The sequence below is a fragment of the Hyperolius riggenbachi genome, chromosome 12 (genome assembly GCF_040937935.1).
Source record: "Hyperolius riggenbachi isolate aHypRig1 chromosome 12, aHypRig1.pri, whole genome shotgun sequence".
In the NCBI taxonomy this organism is placed as follows: domain Eukaryota; kingdom Metazoa; phylum Chordata; class Amphibia; order Anura; family Hyperoliidae; genus Hyperolius; species Hyperolius riggenbachi.
The window spans coordinates 234,718,182-234,736,761 of NC_090657.1; the positions used below are offsets into that span (position 1 = coordinate 234,718,182).

General features: G+C 47.0%; 1 protein-coding gene across 3 annotated transcripts in view; it reads right to left on the minus strand.

The window, feature by feature from the left end:
• PGS1 (phosphatidylglycerophosphate synthase 1) overlaps positions 1 to 18,580 on the minus strand; it is a 213,337-nt gene that overhangs the window by 163,246 nt on the left and 31,511 nt on the right. For all 3 annotated transcript variants that reach the window (XR_011025276.1, XM_068263319.1, XM_068263318.1), the window contains exons 2-6: positions 14,625 to 14,823; positions 10,740 to 10,817; positions 8,415 to 8,502; positions 7,044 to 7,233; positions 4,424 to 4,602 (exon numbers count right to left, since the gene is read on the minus strand). Coding sequence is in view for 2 of the 3 variants with exons in the window: in XM_068263319.1 (XP_068119420.1) it covers positions 4,424 to 4,602; positions 7,044 to 7,233; positions 8,415 to 8,502; positions 10,740 to 10,817; positions 14,625 to 14,823 (734 nt within the window). In the remaining variant the exon portion in view is untranslated. The remainder of the gene's footprint in view (positions 1 to 4,423; positions 4,603 to 7,043; positions 7,234 to 8,414; positions 8,503 to 10,739; positions 10,818 to 14,624; positions 14,824 to 18,580) is intronic.

Here is an 18,580-nt window from a genome sequence, read left to right on the forward strand (position 1 = left end):
GTCACTGGGATTCCCGTCAGGCCCAGACACACCACGCTCCATCATTTACACATAGTGCTCATAGACTTGCATTATCTCAAGCATGGACCTAAACTGAGAGGGATATGGATGTTTCCTTGGAAACAATACCAGTTGCCGGGCAGCCCTGCTGATCTCTTTGGCTGCAGTAGTGGCTGAATCACACACCTGAAACAAGCATGCAGCTAATCCAGTCTGATTTCAGCCAGAGCACCTGATCTGCATGCTTGTTCAGGGGCTGTGGCTGAAAGTATTAGAGGCACAGAATCAGCAGGAGAGCCAGGAAACTGGTATTATTTTAAAAGGAAAAAATTCATATCCTTCTCAGTTTAGGTTACCTTTAAGCGAGTTGGAGTTGGAGTCAGGGAGTCAGAGCAATTTTGGGTACCTGAAGTCAGAGTCAGTGGTTTTATAAACTGAGGAGTCGGGAGTTGGATGATTTTTGTACCAAATCCTTAGTTCTGGTAAGTATTAGACTAAGGAGTCGGAGCCATTTTGGGTACCCGGAGTCAGAGTTGGAGTCGGTGGTTTCAAAAATGGAGGAGTCGGAGTATTTTTGTACAGCGTTGGTGGTAACGCACTGCTGCCCTTGCTCCAGATGAGATACTTCCAATGCGCCGCAATAAAGTTTGAAAGTCTCCATAGACTTTTATTGCTTTTCTGGCCCCTTGTGGCAAAATCGGGTAAATCAATGCCTTGGGTAGACAGAAGATGACGTCACAACTGCTGGCCTGGATTAGAGAGCCTCTAGGCCTCGGTTCCAGTTCTAGGTATTGGGTCACACTGGGCTGGTTCTCTGAAGTTTTTAGCTGCACTCTGCAGGAAAGGGGTGGAGACAGATTATTGCGCTCATGTGAAAGTACAGTAGCGCATGAAGGCAGAGCTGCTATCGTCATGAGCAGTCTGCTGACGACATGTCTGCACTTTTGTATTCCTTGTTCGTTTAAACTTTCGCTCTTCTGTTATTTACTGTGAAAGGGCTCAGAGAGTGCGAGACTTTCTTGTGGCTTGTCTTCCTGTCAGCGCCAGCGGCCCTGCATGCGATCTGGGCTAAGTCAGTTTCATTTGGCAGGATGTAAAAAATAAAAAAAAGAAATAAATATAAAGGGAGGCACGCCGCAATGCGAGGCACAGATGAAACCACAAGAAACTGTTAGCAAGAAAAACAGTCGGGAGGGGGTCGGCCAGAGGCTAGCGGGAGCGCCCAGGTATTCGGGGCCGACACGGAAAACCTCTCTCACGCTTTCACTCCGCAGTGCGAGACGGGGAAGGCAGCAGGGTGGCCACCCGGGCTCAGTTTCCGGCAGGGATTTAAAGAAGCAAAGGATCGGTTGACACTGGCGCCTGAACGCGGCGTTTGTCATTCAAGTGATGTCCATTTAAATACATGGAAGCGGTTTGTAAAGGAAGGTTACGGCTTTTCGTGTCTCGTTCATGCAGCATCAAGGATTGGCTACATTTATCGCTTCTGTGTCCCCTTAAAGGGTTCAAAACACAATGCAGTGTAAGGCCGACAGGAACCGATGCCAAACGCTTCTCTGCTCAGTTCTCGTTTAGCATCGGCTAAACAAGACGCTAGCAGAAGGCCTCAGTCTACCATCACTGAAGAAAAATAAAGGGCAGATGTTCTAGCCAGCCCTGGGCTGCCCATGAGGCAGGGTGAGGCAGGTTCCCCAGGCGGCGGAAGAGAAGAGGCTGTGCCCGCCTGGCCGTGGTTGGGGGGAGGGGGGGCGCCGAGCTGGAGGGGGTAGCAGGCAGGAAGGGGGAGCAGCGGGCACAGCGGTAGGGGAGGGGGGGTTGGACCCCTCCCTCCCCTGGGTCCCCCCGGTCTGCGCCCCCCCCTAGTGTCAGGCAGCAGGAGGGAAAGAGATGACTCCCCTCCATACATTCCACCGCTCGTCACTTCCTGCAATGCTGCCCAATCGGAAGTACAGTGGGCGGCATTACAGTGACGAGACATTGCTTCCCTGCCCACTGCCTGATACTTGTACACTACTCTAATAGCTGTAGGGGGGTGCAAAAAGTGGGGACCCAGGTGAGGGGGGGGAAGAGGTCTGATGCCCCGCCCCACCGCTGTGCCCACTGCCCGCCTTCCTGACAGCTACCGCCTCCAGGCTACCTATACTGGGGCAATTATACTACCTATTGTAGGGGGAGGGGGTGGCGGGATCCTCACGTTTGCCTCACGTGGCAACAAAGTCAAGAACCGGCCCTTCCGACTATTCAAGTCGCAAATAAAAGTTTTGGGACTATTTGCAATGACAGGACATGCCTACAACTTTGACAATGTATTATTGGGTTTATTGAGAAGCAGACAACAAATAAGAAAATAACTTCAGTGTACGCAGCTATTCACCCACTAAAGTCAGTGCTATGGGGAGCCACCTTTTGCGGCAATTATAGCGACAAGTCGCTTTGGAAATCTCTTGCCATTGGGACTTTTGCTCATTTTTCAAGACAAAACTGCTCCAGCTCCTTCATGTTGGATGATTTTCACTTGCAAACAACAATCTTCAAATCTGATCACAGATTCGCTATTGGATTAAGGTCTGGACTTTGACGAGGCCATTCCAACATATTTAAATTTTTCCCCTTAAAGTGTAACTGTCGGTCATAAAATCCAAAATCAATTCTTTATTTTTATCTGGTTAATAAGTAATAAGGATGCTAATAAGGCAAAAGTTACAATCACTATTACTTTTCTTGTTGATAAATTATCATTCCCCAGTTTACCTGACTCTTATTTGGTACATTACCACACAAAGGAAGTTGCAGGGCATGCTGGGTTATCCTTTTTTGCTTCTCTAGTTTCCCCTCAGACATAACTAATGCAGCCTGATTGGCGGAAGCGTCTTTCCCTCCTGGTTTCCCCTCCCACACCTCTGTTCCTCTCTGATTGGCCAATATTTCTCATGCTGAGACAGTGCACTTTCTATAGTGGAGGGCTGGCAATGCATACACAATCAGGCAGAGGAGAGTAATGCTACGTACACACTGGTGACTATGGTCGTTTGAAACAGCAGCTTAACGATCGTTCTGCCGTCAATCGAGGAAAGAACTTTACTAAACGATCATTCAGTACAATGACAAACAAACGATATCGGCACGATGAGAAAATCCAACAGGACGGATCATATCGAGCGACAATCATTACAAAACTATAGTGTGTACAGTTATCTGCCGAGAACGATCGTTACAAGGGCCAATGCGCCTGCGTTGGATTCTGCCCAGCTTCTGTACTTCCTGTGCAGTGCGACCCGTAAAGATGGTTACATTACAAATTTCAAATAAACTTTGTTCTCAAGTTAACTATCATATATTTTTATCTATTGTAACTCCATGTTAGTGTTTTTTTTTAATTTTATATAAATATGTACGCAACATTTCCCTCTGATCGTTCTTTTCTGCAAGAACGATCGTAAAAATATGTATGATGATTGCTGCATCCCATTGTTTCATTCCAATCGTTCCAATATTGTTTGTCTGGTAACTATCGTTCCTTGCAAACTATAGTTATCGCAAGTGTGTACGTAGCATAAGGGAGGAAATGACACCAGAAATGGCTTCAAAATTGCCACACTTCAATGGGAAATGCTAAGAAGGATCTTCTCTTTTTTTTTTACTGTAGAAAAATCACTAAAAGCAAAACGTGGACAGTGCAATACATATCAGGCTCTGATATCAGCAATATGTAAGTAGCTGGACATTGATAGGAGGGCTCTATTAGAGTAAAGGAGGCCACTCACGATCCAATTTCTAGCGAAAAATCGTTTGAGCGATCAGAAATTCTGATCAGGAGTGAAATCGTTCACTACACCATCAACTAACCAATCTTTGCTTCCTATCACAACTAACAAGAAAATCCTAATTTTGGCTCGACGAAAATCCAATCGGACGACTGTTTTTATAATCGTTCATAATCCATTGTGCCCATCAACAGAGATTATTTACAACCAATTCGATCAGAATTTCTGATAGCTCTAACGATTTTTCGCTAGAAATTGGACCGTTAGTGGTCACCTTTAGGCATTTGGCCGAGGGTTAGGTTAGGAATTGGTGGGAGGGGTCGATTAGGCATTGGTGGGGAGGCCGGTTAGGAATCAGTGGAGGGAGGGCTCATGTGAGAACATGAGGTTAAGCGTTCATAAAATATTTGTAAATTTTACCAACGTTTTACGATCAGAATTACTGCACAATACATTACAAACAGTAATTTTACAGATATTCTACTACAGGCCATTGCCAGTGCCATAACATCCCTGGTACGCTTTTTGCATGTACGCATTTTCGGCAGCGTTGGACAATGCTGGGGGACCCCGGGAATAAAGCACCCCCTAGTGGCCGGCCCTCATGGTCCTGGCGGAGGCTACCTCAGCAGGAGACAGAGGACTGCACCATGTCTCACCTTCATAGGGGTGCTCCATCCCCTCCTCTACCTCCATGGAATCGTCCGGCTGCAGCTGCAGGGAGACATCTCCAACTGCTTGCACCAGTTCCCCGAAGAAGTCAGCCAGCTCGGAGCAGCCCTGCAGCAGGATGTAGCGGTCCTGCCGGTTGGTGAAATAGGAATCGCTGAGGTTCGCTCTGGAGCAGAAAATGAAAAATAACTATTATAAAAAAGGGAGAAAGGAATTCCGCTGAGAGGAGTGTAATCATAGAACAAAAACCTAGCAGCCTAGTACCTCTCCAAACCATCCCACCAGGTGTACACAATAGTGACAACAGGATTAGATTGTGAGCTAAAGTGCTGCAGAAGATGTCAGCGCTATATAAATACATAATAATATGGTAGGACATTAGACTATGACTATGGTAGGATTAGACTGTAAGCTCCTCTGAGGACAGTCAGTGACATGACTATGTACTCTGTAATGTGCTGCAGAAGATGTCACTGCTATATAAATACATAATAATAATATGGTAGGACATTAGACTAGGACTATGGAAGGATTAGAGTGTGAGCTCCTCTGAGGACAGTCAGTGACATGACTATGTACTCTGTAATGTGCTGCAGAAGATGTCACTGCTATATAAATACATAATAATAATATGGTAGGACATTAGACTAGGACTATGGAAGGATTAGAGTGTGAGCTCCTCTGAGGACAGTCAGTGACATGACTATGTACTCTGTAATGTGCTGCAGGAGATGTCAGTGCTATATAAATACATAATAATAATATGGTAGGACATTACACTATGACTATGGTAGGGTTAGAGTGTGAGCTCCTCTGAGGACAGTCAGTGACATGACTATGTACTCTGTAATGTGCTGCAGAAGATGTCAGTGCTAAATAATCCTACCATGGTCATAGTCTGAGGACAGCCAGTGGCATGACTATGTACTAATAATAATATCTTCAACTTCCTCTTCCAATAAATGTGTGTTTCCTTATCGGCTACTGACAACTGTAGTTATGCAATAAATAGGAGGTTAAGATTTTGACAACAAGAGTAACTGTACAGTGCATTCCAGATTGTTTCGATATTAAGCACTTGCTGGTGGTTTGAAGTTTAGGTGCTTTACAAAGAGTCACACAGGCCGCTGTCAAACAGCTCCGGGCGATTTTGGGAACTGTTTACACGAAGGCTTTGTAATACCAGAAGTGCTATTTATTCTTCAGGTTCCTAAAATACTTCCTGGTGATACTCGCCAGTCCGCACCAGCAGGTTCCGCACAGCAGCGCATGAATATCTGTCGGGCATGGAGGGAGCCACTCTGGAAATCCTGACAACTATTTGAAAGACGCCATTGTGCACAGCTCCCTGGACAGATTTTATTGCTTCAAAAGTAGCAATTAAAACAAGTTACTAGACTGTAATGATCTCTCTGTAAAAAGATTTATACAGACGCTAAGGGATTAACACTAAGACTATATATTGAGCAAGGCAGCCACTTAACCTATAACCACTTCAGACCTCGGGGTTGTTTTTTTCACCTTAAATTGAACCAGAGCCAAACCTAAGGAGAAAAATGAGATATTTACCCAAGTAGGTGCTGCAGAGTCCTCCTGCCAATTTCTCAGATCGATTTCTCTGAGCAATCCAATCGCTTTGAACAAACCTGCCAGTAATCCTCTGTCCCAACATATCGGACTGGTTCACTTTCTATCGATCTTATGCAGTTTATCTTTCAATAGTCTGATCAGACAGGATGGAAAATCTCGGAGAAAGGGGGCGGGGCCAGAATGGCGGGAGATGGACGTCCGATATTGTTACACTGCATTGAGCGGTACCACTTGCGGGTAGATCGATGCCCGATAGATTTCTGCTGAAATTTATTGAAATCAAATTTGCCATGTATGGTAGGAATGGATGACTATCAAATCATTAGACAGGGATTGATCGGTTAATATATATATATCGACCCTTAAAGTGAACCCGAGGTGAACTGATGAAATAAACAATTATATTTATCCTCCAATTCCTAAAAATTAGTTTTTTTAAGTATCCCAGTGTTTTCCCTTTAGATTTAAACATTTTACAAAGTAGGTTGAATATTTACTGACTAATCATTGGCAGGCTATTAAGTGTCCCGGTGTTAGAAAAAGGTCAATAGTTCATGTATTTTATCTCTCCTTACACTCAGAAGTTATATTTTGCCAGGAAAACCTTTATGGCTGTAATTTATCAGGGATTCCCGACAAGACAGAAGCGGTCACTTCAATGCCTAGAAATGTACTTGTCTTATTTTGCTGCCTGAAAGAGTTAAACAGCCTGGTTATGAATGTGTTTGTCACTGTGCATACACATTTATCATCATGTCACCCCGGGTGCACGTTAAGGCAATTTCCCATCGATTGATAATATCCAGCATGTCTGATCTGCCTCTGATCTAGAAAGGGATCGATTTTGTGCTGTACTGATCTCAAAATCAATCCTATTTTCAACTGGAGGCAGATCGATTATGCTATAATTATCAATTGATCAGTCGATCTGACAGAAAATTTGGAGGAGTTAAACCGCATTGTAAGTGCGGACTTTACCCCAGGAAATAGCTGCAGCTCGGCCTCCGCTGATCTTACCCGCTCAGGATGAGGTTGTCATCAAACAGATACACCTTCATGTGCTGCAGGCCGATGGTCTCGTTGAACCTCTCTGGGGTCAGCATGCGCAGAAGGCCGCGGAGGTTTGGCGTGTGGAAGAGGGAGACGCGTACGCGATCGGGGTACCGGCGCACCAGAGGGAGCAGCATTGTCCGAGAATTCCTCTTACCTGTAGTGAGAGAAGCGTAAAAGGGTCCATGAGAATCCTTCTAGGTCACCAGAGGAAACAAACAATCTGGGTTCATTTAAAGGACGACCCCGCCTTTAACACAGACTATAATGGTTTTGGTCAACACCTTTGTGCGGCTAACCATACATGCAGGGCGAAGGGAATTTGGGTGTTTTCTGTGCAACACACACAGCACCATTGCTAAGGTAGCAAAAAGCGTATTTGCGCTCCAGAAAATATTAGACCATAACTCTTTTCTGATTAGGTTATGACAAAGCTGATTTTAAACTTTGACAGTTATCCAGTTGAAAACATACCGTATATTGACCACAACTCCTGTGCTGTATGGTAAATAGAACCGTTAGTCCATTCAGCACATCAGCTGCACCGATGTGTATCACAACATCAGAGTATGCAGTCTGCAATCATATCTGAAAACACTTTTCATTTCTGGTGTAAGGGTGTGCTTTACGATTATCCAATCAGGTTACGGCTGGTCTCGCCAACATATCGCCGCTGGGGCAGCAGGGGAAAACATGTCTGAACTATCATTAAAGTGAACCTTAAGTGAGAGGAATATGGAGGCTACCATATTTATTTATTTTTAAAGGACAACCGACGTGAGAAACATATGGAGGCTGACAAATTTATTTCCTATTAAACAATACTAGTTGCCTGGCAGCCCTGCTGGTCTACTTGGCTGCAGTGGTGTCTGAATCACACCAGAAACAAGCTTGCAGCTAATCTTGTCAGATCGGACAATGTCAGATACATCTGACCTGCTGCATGCTTGTTCAGGGTCTATGGCTAAAAGTATGAGAGGCAGAGGATCAGCAGGGCTGCCAGGCAACTGGTATTGTGTAACAGGAAATAATTATGGCAAACTCTAAAGGTCTCTCCCTTCCGGTTCCTTCTAATCAAGTTTTGTGCAGCGTGAATGTGCAGCGGCCGATCTAGGCGATGTCCAGGTCAGAAGAGCTGACACTTTAAACCTTAAGACACCCTAGTGGGTTTATCATGACGTTAAGGCGGGGTTGTGCTTTAAATGGGCGGTCCAGTTGGTCACAGCAGGAAGGAGCTATCACAGGCTGAGTGTCACCATCCTCTTATGTGATGTGAGTGACTGCCTGTTATCACATCAGAGGGGGGTGTCATAACCTGTGCCAGGGGCCGCCACTGACCCCGCGATCCTCGGGTGTGGTCCAGGAGAATGGACACCTGCAGGTCATCCGTGTCTGCGCTGCGCAGGGCGTCCTCGATGCAGTCCACCTGCGGGGAGGAGGGACGAGAATACAATCAGATGCAGGAATCTGACAATTGTTGTTTGTATTATTGTGGGTGACACATGGTCACTCCTGACTGACACGCCCAGCAGTTACATCCAGAGAGAATAGGAAGCGAGCTGCACTGCGCTGGCGAGTACATAAGGCCCATGAGACCGGGTATACTATCTATAGGTTTATGTATCCAGTTCTCTTTACTGTTAGAATTTACTTTGTTCAATATTCGATTTCGCTTGACTTTAAGCAGCCATGTCAGGTAAGGGAGGTGTGAGCTCTGACAGGTGTAGATGCCAGACCATAATAAGTAATGGGTGGAGCCACTGCAGAAGAAAAGGAAGGGGCGGGGCATTCACTTAACTGACAAAAACTTTTTCCAACACATGCATATGTAAGATGAAGTGTGATTACATTAGAGAACTGGGCATTCATTAACATCTGTGATTTATTCCTTTACAATAATAAATGTTCATTATGAGATTTCAGCTGCTGCAGTATTATACTCTGTAGCCAGCGGGTGGAATCAGCCTGTCTGAATGAGTCTGGAGACCCCCAGAGACAGGTTATTAATATCCCAGCTTTGAATTTCAATAGTCCTGACAATAGAATGCCTGGGAGAAGCGGCTTATCGTTAGCACACAAAGTCCATTTAAAGAGACACTGAAGCGAAAAAAAAATGATGATATTATGATTTGTATGTGTAGCACAGCTAAGAAATAAAACATTAAGATCAGATACAGTCTAATGGTTTCCAGTACAGGAAGAGTTGAGAAACTCCAGTTATCTCTATGCAAACAAGCCATTAAGCTCTCAGACTAAGTTAGTCCTGGAGAGGGCTGTTATCTGACTTTTATTATCTCAACTGTTCCTGGACTATTTACTTTTTCTCTGGCAGAGGAGAGGTCATTAGTTCATAGACTGCTCTGAAAGACTCATTTTGAAAGCTTAAGGTGGCCATACACTGGTCGATTTGCCATCAGATTCGACCAACAGACAGATCCCTATCTGATCGAATCTGATCAGAGAGGGATCGTATGGCTACCTTTACAGCAAACAGATTGTGAACCGATTTCAGCCTGAAACCGTTCACAATCTGTTGTGCGCTCTACTGTTTAAACTTCCTGCCGGGCTAGAAGAAGTGAGGCATGCCGGACCTGGAGACCAGAGCGCAGACAGAGCAGCGGTGACCTGGGGACTGGAGTCGCGCCGGCGGAGCAGGTAATGTATGCGGGCTCTATTTCGTCGGTCGTCAGGCACTCGAACGCTGCTAGCGATGCGCTCTTTACCCGCGGGCGATCGACGGTTATTTTCCGCACGGCGCGATCGACGGGATCGGACGAAATGGATCGAAATTCGGCGTGTAGCGTGAACGATTGGCAGCAGATTCGATCCCAGTAATCGAATCTGCTGTTGAAACGGGCGCAAATCGGGCCAGTGTATGGCCAGCTTTAGTGTGTAATGTGCACATATTATAGAATGATGCAATGTTAGAAAAAACACTATATACCTGAAAATAAAAGTATGAGAATATTTTCTTTGCTGCTAATCTTCTAGTAATTATTCATAGTACACAACCAATTCACTATATCATATTTTTTTTTCCGCTTCAGTGTCTCTTTAAACTCACTCACAGATACAAAGTGTATTCAGTTTTATTTTAGTAATGGATAAATCTATTGACTACATTTGGATCATCCCCAAGTTCTCCTTTAAATGTAATAATCTACAGAATTTATACCTTACGCTGCATCCACACCATACAATTTTTTGGCAGGTTTACCTGCAAGATCGATTATTTCCAGCTTGTCCGATCTGAGGATTGATCTTTTTCTGAGCGATTTTCTGATCCATTTCCATAAAAGCCAAACGGAAATCAATCAGAAAATCGCTAAAAGAAAAAAAAAAAACAATCGATCGTCAGATCGGACATGCTGGAAATAAATCGATCTGGCAGGTAAATCTGCCAAATAATTGTATGGTGTGGATCCAGCGTAAGAAACCCACCCTCCACACAATTTCCTCAACTACAAGCAAATCACATATAAAGGTGCTCATAGATGATACAATCTTGATTGTACAATTGCACCACATCTATGTAATACGAGGAGCTGCCTAAAGTGTCCACTCAGTTTACCCTCTAATAGGTAAGATTGTACAACCAGGATTGTATCATTAGTGGGCAGCATTAGGGTTGGCTTGTCTCAGTCAGTATATGGCGGTCCTCACCAGCTCTTGCTCCAGGGGGCCGGTTCCGAGGTACAGGGATGCCATTGTGATCCGCTTCTTAGCAGTCTTCACCTGGGACTGTGGGGGAAAACATGGAAGATTGGATCAGGAACTTCCCATCAGGTGTTCATAAGATTAAATCTAGTATGAAAAGCGCGAATGTCTGGTCGCCCGCGAGCGGCGGTATTCACACAGGAGCGGTTTGTAATCTTTCCAGTGAGCAGTATTAGCACTGATAGCGGGAGTGACGTCTGTGGACACCGGGCAGGCTGTTAGGTGGTCCCTGGGTGCTATACCCACCCCAGCTAAGTGCATTACTTTGCTTTAAAGGGGAACTGAAGTAAGAGGTATATGGAGGATGCCATATTTATATTTCTTTTAATCAATACCAGTTGCCTGGCAGCCCTGCTGGTCTATTTCTCTGCAGTAGTATCTGAATAACACCAGAAACAAGCATGCAGGTAGTCTTGTCAGATCTGACTTTAAAGTCTGAAACACCTGATCTGCTGCATGCTTGTTCAGGGGCTATGGCTAATAGCATTAGAGGCAGAGGATCAGCAGGGCTGCCAGGCAACTGGTATTGCTTAAATGGAAATAAACATGACAGCCTCCATATACCTCTCTCTTCAGTTCCCCTTTAAGTGATCCCTAATCGCTCATATTGAGTTGTCACTATCCCATGTTGGGAGCACTTATTACTGGAACGTTTTACGTTTTTGCTGATTATCTCTGCATGTATATGCATACCTTTTACAAAAACGAATAAAGCCATAAGTAGACTTTTACGCGATGAGGAGTCTCCATTTTTATTATGTACAGCTGGTGATGAACGTGAGTCCCTGAAGGACGGGACGGGAGGTGCCAGAGAGGCTGTGGGGTGGCCAATTCCCCAAACGTGACATCAGGCCCTGAAGGACGGGACGGAAGGTGCCAGAGAGGCTGTGGGGTGGCCAATACCCCAAACGTGACATCAGGCCCTGAAGGACGGGACGGGAGGTGCCAGAGAGGCTGTGGGGTGGCCAATTCCCCAAACGTGACATCAGGCCCTGAAGGACGGGACGGGAGGTGCCAGAGAGGCTGTGGGGTGGCCAATACCCCAAACGTGACATCAGGCCCTGAAGGACGGGACGGGAGGTGCCAGAGAGGCTGTGGGGTGGCCAATTCCCCAAACGTGACATCAGGCCCTGAAGGACGGGACGGGAGGTGCCAGAGAGGCTGTGGGGTGGCCAATTCCCCAAACGTGACATCAGGCCCTGAAGGACGGGACGGGAGGTGCCAGAGAGGCTGTGGGGTGGCGAATACCCCAAACGTGACATCAGGCCCTGAAGGACGGGACGGGAGGTGCCAGAGAGGCTGTGGGGTGGCGAATACCCCAAACGTGACATCAGGCCCTGAAGGACGGGACGGGAGGTGCCAGAGAGGCTGTGGGGTGGCCAATTCCCCAAACGTGACATCAGGCCCTGAAGGACGGGACGGGAGGTGCCAGAGAGGCTGTGGGGTGGCCAATACCCCAAACGTGACATCAGGCCCTGATGAAGTTAGGTGTACAGGCCCATAGACTTTCTTGGGGTTGCGTTACGCTGGGTGCTGAAAGGGAAACGCAACACAAGTATAAAAGGGGCCTGAAGGAAAACTGAATTCATGGTCATTGTGCCTCGATTTTTTCCGATCGATCCCAAAGTGCTGCACGCATCATTATTGCAATTGTACACACTGCAGTGTGAATACTCCTGCAGGGAGCCAATGTACTAGCGATGTGCAATCTGCAATTGCAGCAAAATCCCCCACGGTGTGAAACAGTCCTTAGAAACTCACCTCAGTAGTGAGAAACCTCTGGATGGTCAGGAGGCTTCCCGGACCCTCGTAGAGCCCCCCGTTCCAGTGCAGGTTCCCTTTGCATCTCTTGCTTGCGCTCCCAGCCATGGACGAACGCATCCGGACCAGGCATGTGCAAGTAACGTCCGCACATGCCCAGTAGAACTAAGCCCCCATGCACAGAGGAAGAAGTCATGCACATGTGGCTCCATCCTACTGGGCATGTGCAAACCTTACTCACACATGCCCAGTCCGGATGTGCTCACCCACGGCCAGAAGATGGAGGGGGACCCTGTGCTGGAACAGTGGGCTACGGGAAAATACGGGAAACCTCCGGACACTCCAGGCTTCCAACCACTGAGGTCATTATCTAACTTCATTCCATCTCGTCATCCCAGGTTTACTATAAAGGGAACCTAAGCTGAGAAGGATATGGATTTTTCCTTTTAAAATAATACCAGTTGCCGGACTCTCCTGCTGATCCTGTGACTCTAATACTTTTAGCCATAGCCCCTGAACAAGCATGCAGCAGAACAGGTGTTCTGACTGAAGTCAGACTGGATTAGCTGCATCAGTGTTCCCCCCCGTGCTCTTTTAGCCGGATGCGCCACCCGGCTAGTTTTGGTGAGCACCCGGCTGTCATCAGCTCACCTCCTCCTGTGCTATAAGCAGAGTTGTGTAGAGAAGCGCCGGCCCCGTATTCTGTCATCCCGCTCCACCCGGCTACTTTTTCATGCCACCCGGCTGGGAATTTTTTCTTTGAGGAGTACACTGTGCATTAGTGCTGAACGATTTTCGATTTTAAACCGAGAATCGTGATCAGGGGCAAGAAAATCTTGACATCGTCAAAGCCCCGGTTTTGCAGCGGTTTTCTTCTCTCCCGCTCTACTCCTGCCCCCGAAACCCGAACTGTGCATGCTTGTTTCAGGTGTGCGATTCAGCCACTACTGTAGCCAAAGAGATCAGCAGGACTGCCAGGCAACTTGTATTGTTTAAAAGGAAACATTCATATCCCTCTCAGTCAAGGTTCCATCCAAGCCTGCAGGGGGCGCCACGTGCGGTGGTTCTGCAGCTGCTCCTCTGCCCTTCATAACTCTGGAAATATACTGTGTGCCTATAGGCTGTCCCTTGACACATGAAAGTGAGCCTGTGGTGAGGGCGATATGGAGGCTGCCATATTCATTTCCAGTGGCTGGATAGTGTAATGTAATGGAAAGTGTAATGGTTAAGGGCTCTGTCTCTGACACAGGAGACCTGGGTTCAAATCTCGGCTCTGCCTGTTCAGTAAGCCAGCACCTATTTCAGTACGGAGTTTCTTGGGCAAGTCTCCTTAACACTGCTACTGCCTACTGAGTGCGCTCTAGTGGCTGCCTCGCAAGCGCTTTGAGTCCGACAGGAGAAAGGCGCTATACAAATACTGCCATTATTATTATTATATTAATATTTTAAACAATACCAGTTGCCTGGCAGCCCTGCTTAACTCTTTGGCTGCTGTAGTATTATTATTAAAGAGCCAACATCTTCCGCAGCGCTGTACAGAGTATATTGTCTTGTCACTAACTGTCCCTCAGAGGGGCTCACAATCTAATCCTCTACCATAGTCATACATTAATTATAGACTATGGCCAATTTAGAAGGAAGCCAATTAATTATTATTTTTGGGATGTGGGGGGAAACTGGAGTGCCCGGAGGAAACCCACGTAGACACGGAGAGAAACATACATACTCCATGCAGACAGGGCCCTGGCTGGGATTCGAGCTGTGGGGCCCTGCGCTGCAAGGCGAGAGCGCTAACCACTACGCCACCGCCCAGTAGTGTTTGAATCACACACCTGGAACAAGCATGCAGCTATTACAGTCACACTTCAGTCAGAGCACCTGATCTGCTGCATGCTTGTTCAGGGGCTGTGGCTAAACGTATTAGAGGGACAGGATCAGCAGGACAGCCAGGTAGCTGGTTTTATGTAAAAGGAAAAAATATGGCAGCCTCCATATCCCTCTCACTTCAGTTGTCCTTTAAGCTCGATCTGTCAGACTGAAGTGTGAATTGGAAGGTGTATGGTTCTGTACCTTCAGGACTTCATAGAACTCTGTTGGCGTTGACAGAATCTTCACGTTGGAGCTGGAAATGCCAAATTCAGGGACCAAGTTTCCGACCCACTGGAAGCGGTGAGCCCCCCGCGGGCAGAGACAGCCAAGGGGGGGCTGCCGGGTGGAGGTGGGCGGAGCAGAGGGGGCCACAAGCGGGGCCAGAAGGAACAACGGCGTCCTAGAAAACAGTGGAAAAAACACAGAGGTTAATAATGCTCAGAGATCTTCACCAATAAAACGCCATCAAAACGACAACTATAAAAGGATTTCATCTGCCTCCGATCCTCCCTGACTAATAATGCCGTCATAATAAAGCATTTCTGACTTTACCCCCCCTCGCGGCACGTCTCTCGGCAGGAGGTGGGGTTGTCTGAAGAACGGGACTTCACAGAGACAAAGTAATGGTATAGCTAGGTTCTGCTCTGAAGCACGATTAGTTACATACCTTTACTTTGTCTCTGCAAAGTCCTATTCCTCAGATATTCCCACTGCAGAGTTGGCAGCAAGTCTGCGTGTTGCGCGTGTAAATGTCTGAGGAATGGGACTTCAGAGAGACAGATTAAAAGGTAGGTAGCCAATCATGGTTGATGAAAAATGCAATCTTACATGCAGAGATCGGCCAGGGCAGCTGCCCGTATCCAGCCAGGGAAATGGACAACTGCTGTTCCAGCTTTGTGAGATTTTCTACTTTCAGTTTTTGGGTTTCCCTTTTTAAAAGAAAATGCAGATATTCTGGGAAAAGCTCACATCGTGGGGGAAGAAGTGCCCGATTCTGGGAACTCCCAAATATTCTTCTACCAGAGGCCGCATCACCCGCACACCAGCGAAAGGAGGAACAAGACACTCGCAGGCAGCGTCAGTGCATCATTAGGCCAGATAACTTCCAGGGTGAACCAGGAGGGGGCGCTATGGAAACTGCCACCTCTCTCTGTATTATGTCTGACCTAAAACCAAACCTGAGCTGAAAATAAACGGATGAGAAACAATTGAATCTAGCCGACTTCTTCTAAAAATGACCTTTGTTTTAGAATCCCAGTTTTATTTTCTGTTTCAAAGACAACAAAAAAGTAGGTTTAGTGGTTCCTGAGCAAAGCCAGACTGAATGCTCAGTCGGGGATTTTATCAGGGCTGAAAATAAGCAGGCTGAGCAGTGAAGGACGAAACAGAGAGCAGGGTAAGTGTTTACTGTCATGTTCCCACTGATATATATGGTAAAATACATGAGGGTGCTTCGTCTCTGCCTCATACACGAGGCACATTGCCCAGTGAGGATTGGGACTTGAGGCATGCCTCCAAGCTTTTTGAGATGAGAAAGAGGGACACTTAAGCCACGCCCCTGCCACAACCCTGATCACGCCCCCGGCACACCCTAAAAATATGTTTTTATAATTTAAACCACACTGGTCCTTTCTATCCTGGTTCATTTTCCTTCATATTAACATTTTAAAATAAGAAATATATCAATTTAAAGGATGGGAATGAAGTTTAGAGTCAAACATTTTTCAGTAGAGAAATTATAGTCCCCGCCTACCACTGGATAAACTCCTCCCCCGATGACCAGCCTACTGCCAATGACTCGGGAAAGCTATGGGTGAAGTTTACACTGAGTAGCATCTGCTTCCCCCAGGATAAGCAAATACAATACCATTTGTAGAGGACATTTCTCCCATAGGGCTCAGCACATAGATAGGTGTCAGGTCAGTACATAGCTGCAGGCTGGGCTGTGTTAGAGGAAATAGGCGTTCATAAATGCCAGGCTAAACAGGTGGCTGTTCAGTTTCCAGAGATGGAGCTACCCTGATTGGGTGTGGCAGGGAGATCCAAAGGGTTGGGACAGCATGACAGATAGTTCTGGCTCCAAAGGTTTTGAGATGGACTGTGGGGGTGACCAAGTTATAAGAGCCTTTTTGATCCAGGGGCCAGATTTGAAGGTCAAATAGCCAATCTTAACTTACATCAAGGACCCCAAAAAGAGATAGACGCATAATAACATTCTATGAATGTGGGCTATTAAACTTATGGGGGGGGGGGGGGGGCAGATAGGCCTAAATAATTGGAAATTGCCTATTCACTTTAAAGGACACCTGAACTGAGAGGGGTAAGAAGTCTGACATGTATTTCTAATTAAACAATGCCAGCTGCCTGGCTGTCCTTCTGATCTCTTTGGCTGCAGTATTGCCTGAAGCAAGCGTGCTGAACATCTTGTCAGATTTTTATGCAGAAACATCTGATCGGAATGCTTGTTCAGGGGCTATGGATAATTGGGTCAGAGGATGAGCAGGACAGCCAGGCAACTGGTATTGGTAAAATGGAATTAATATGTCAGCTTCCATAACCCTCTCCCTACAGGGGAAGCACTTTATTACGGTAAGCCTAATGGGAACACTATCCTTATATGGGGGGGGGAGGTGTATAGTGGTTACAAGTAAAGGCCATTAATAAGATTTCTGGAAGTCCATTTCCACAGAGTGATTCATGATAAAGACAAAGTCACTAACGTCTTTCTTACAACAAAAGGGTCAGATTCCCAGAAGCCAGCTGTGTGCTAATGCCAGACGGGTGCAATACTGAGGCTGAGTCACAGGCCAGGAACTGAGTCCACCGGGCTGCAGTGCAGAGACCGGGCTGTACACAATGCGGCCTCCACAGCCACACGTCAACCTCTATACCTCCTCACCAGCCTCCACAGCCATACATCAGCCTCTATACCTCCTCACCAGCCTCTATACTGCTATACATCCTCCCCAGCCTCCACACATCAGCCTCTATACGGCTATACCTCCTCACCAGCCTCCACAGCCACACGTCAGACTCTATACCTCCTCACCAGCCTCTATACTGCTATACATCCTCCCCAGCCTCCATACATCAGCCTCTATACCTCCTCTCTCCTGCCTCCATACATCAGCCTCTATACCTCCTCCCCAGCCTCCATACATCAGCCTCTATACCTCCTTATCAGCCTCTATACTGCTATACCGCCTCCCCAGCCACACGTCAGCCTCTATACCTCCTCTCTCCTGCCTCCATGCATCAGCCTCTATACCGCCTTCCCACCCATATATCAGCCTCTATACCGCCACTCCTTCCTCCACAGCCACACGTCAGCCTCTATACTGCTATACCTCCTCACCAGCCTCCATACATCAGCCTCTATACTGCTATACCTCCTCACCTGCCTCCCCAGCCACACGTCAGCCTCTGTACCTCCTCACCAGCCTCTATACTGCTATACATCCTCCCCAGCCTCCATACATCAGCCTCTATACCTCCTCTCTCCTGCCTCCATACATCAGCCTCTATACCTCCTCCCCAGCCTCCATACATCAGCCTCTATACCTCCTTACCAGCCTCCATACATCAGCCTCTGTACCTCCTCCCCAGCCACACGTCAGCCTCTATACCTCCTCATCAGCCTCTATACTGCTATACATCCTCCCCAGCCTCCATACATCAGCCTCTATACCTCCTCTCTCCTGCCTCCATACATCAGCCTCTATACCTTCTCCCCAGCCTCCATACATCAGCCTCTATACCTCCTCACCTGCCTCCATGCATCAGCCTCTATACCGCCTTCTCACCCATATATCAGCCTCTATACCGCCACTCCTTCCTCCACAGCCACACGTCAGCCTCTATACTGCTATACCTCCTCACCAGCCTCCATACATCAGCCTCTATACTGCTATACCTCCTCACCAGCCTCCCCAGCCACACGTCAGCCTCTATACCTCCTCACCAGCCTCTATACTGCTATACCTCCTCACCAGCCTCCATACATCAGCCTCTATACTGCTATACCTCCTCACCTGCCTCCCCAGCCACACGTCAGCCTCTATACCTCCTCACCAGCCTCTATACTGCTATACCTCCTCACCAGCCTCCATACATCAGCCTCTATACTGCTATACCTCCTCACCTGCCTCCCCAGCCTC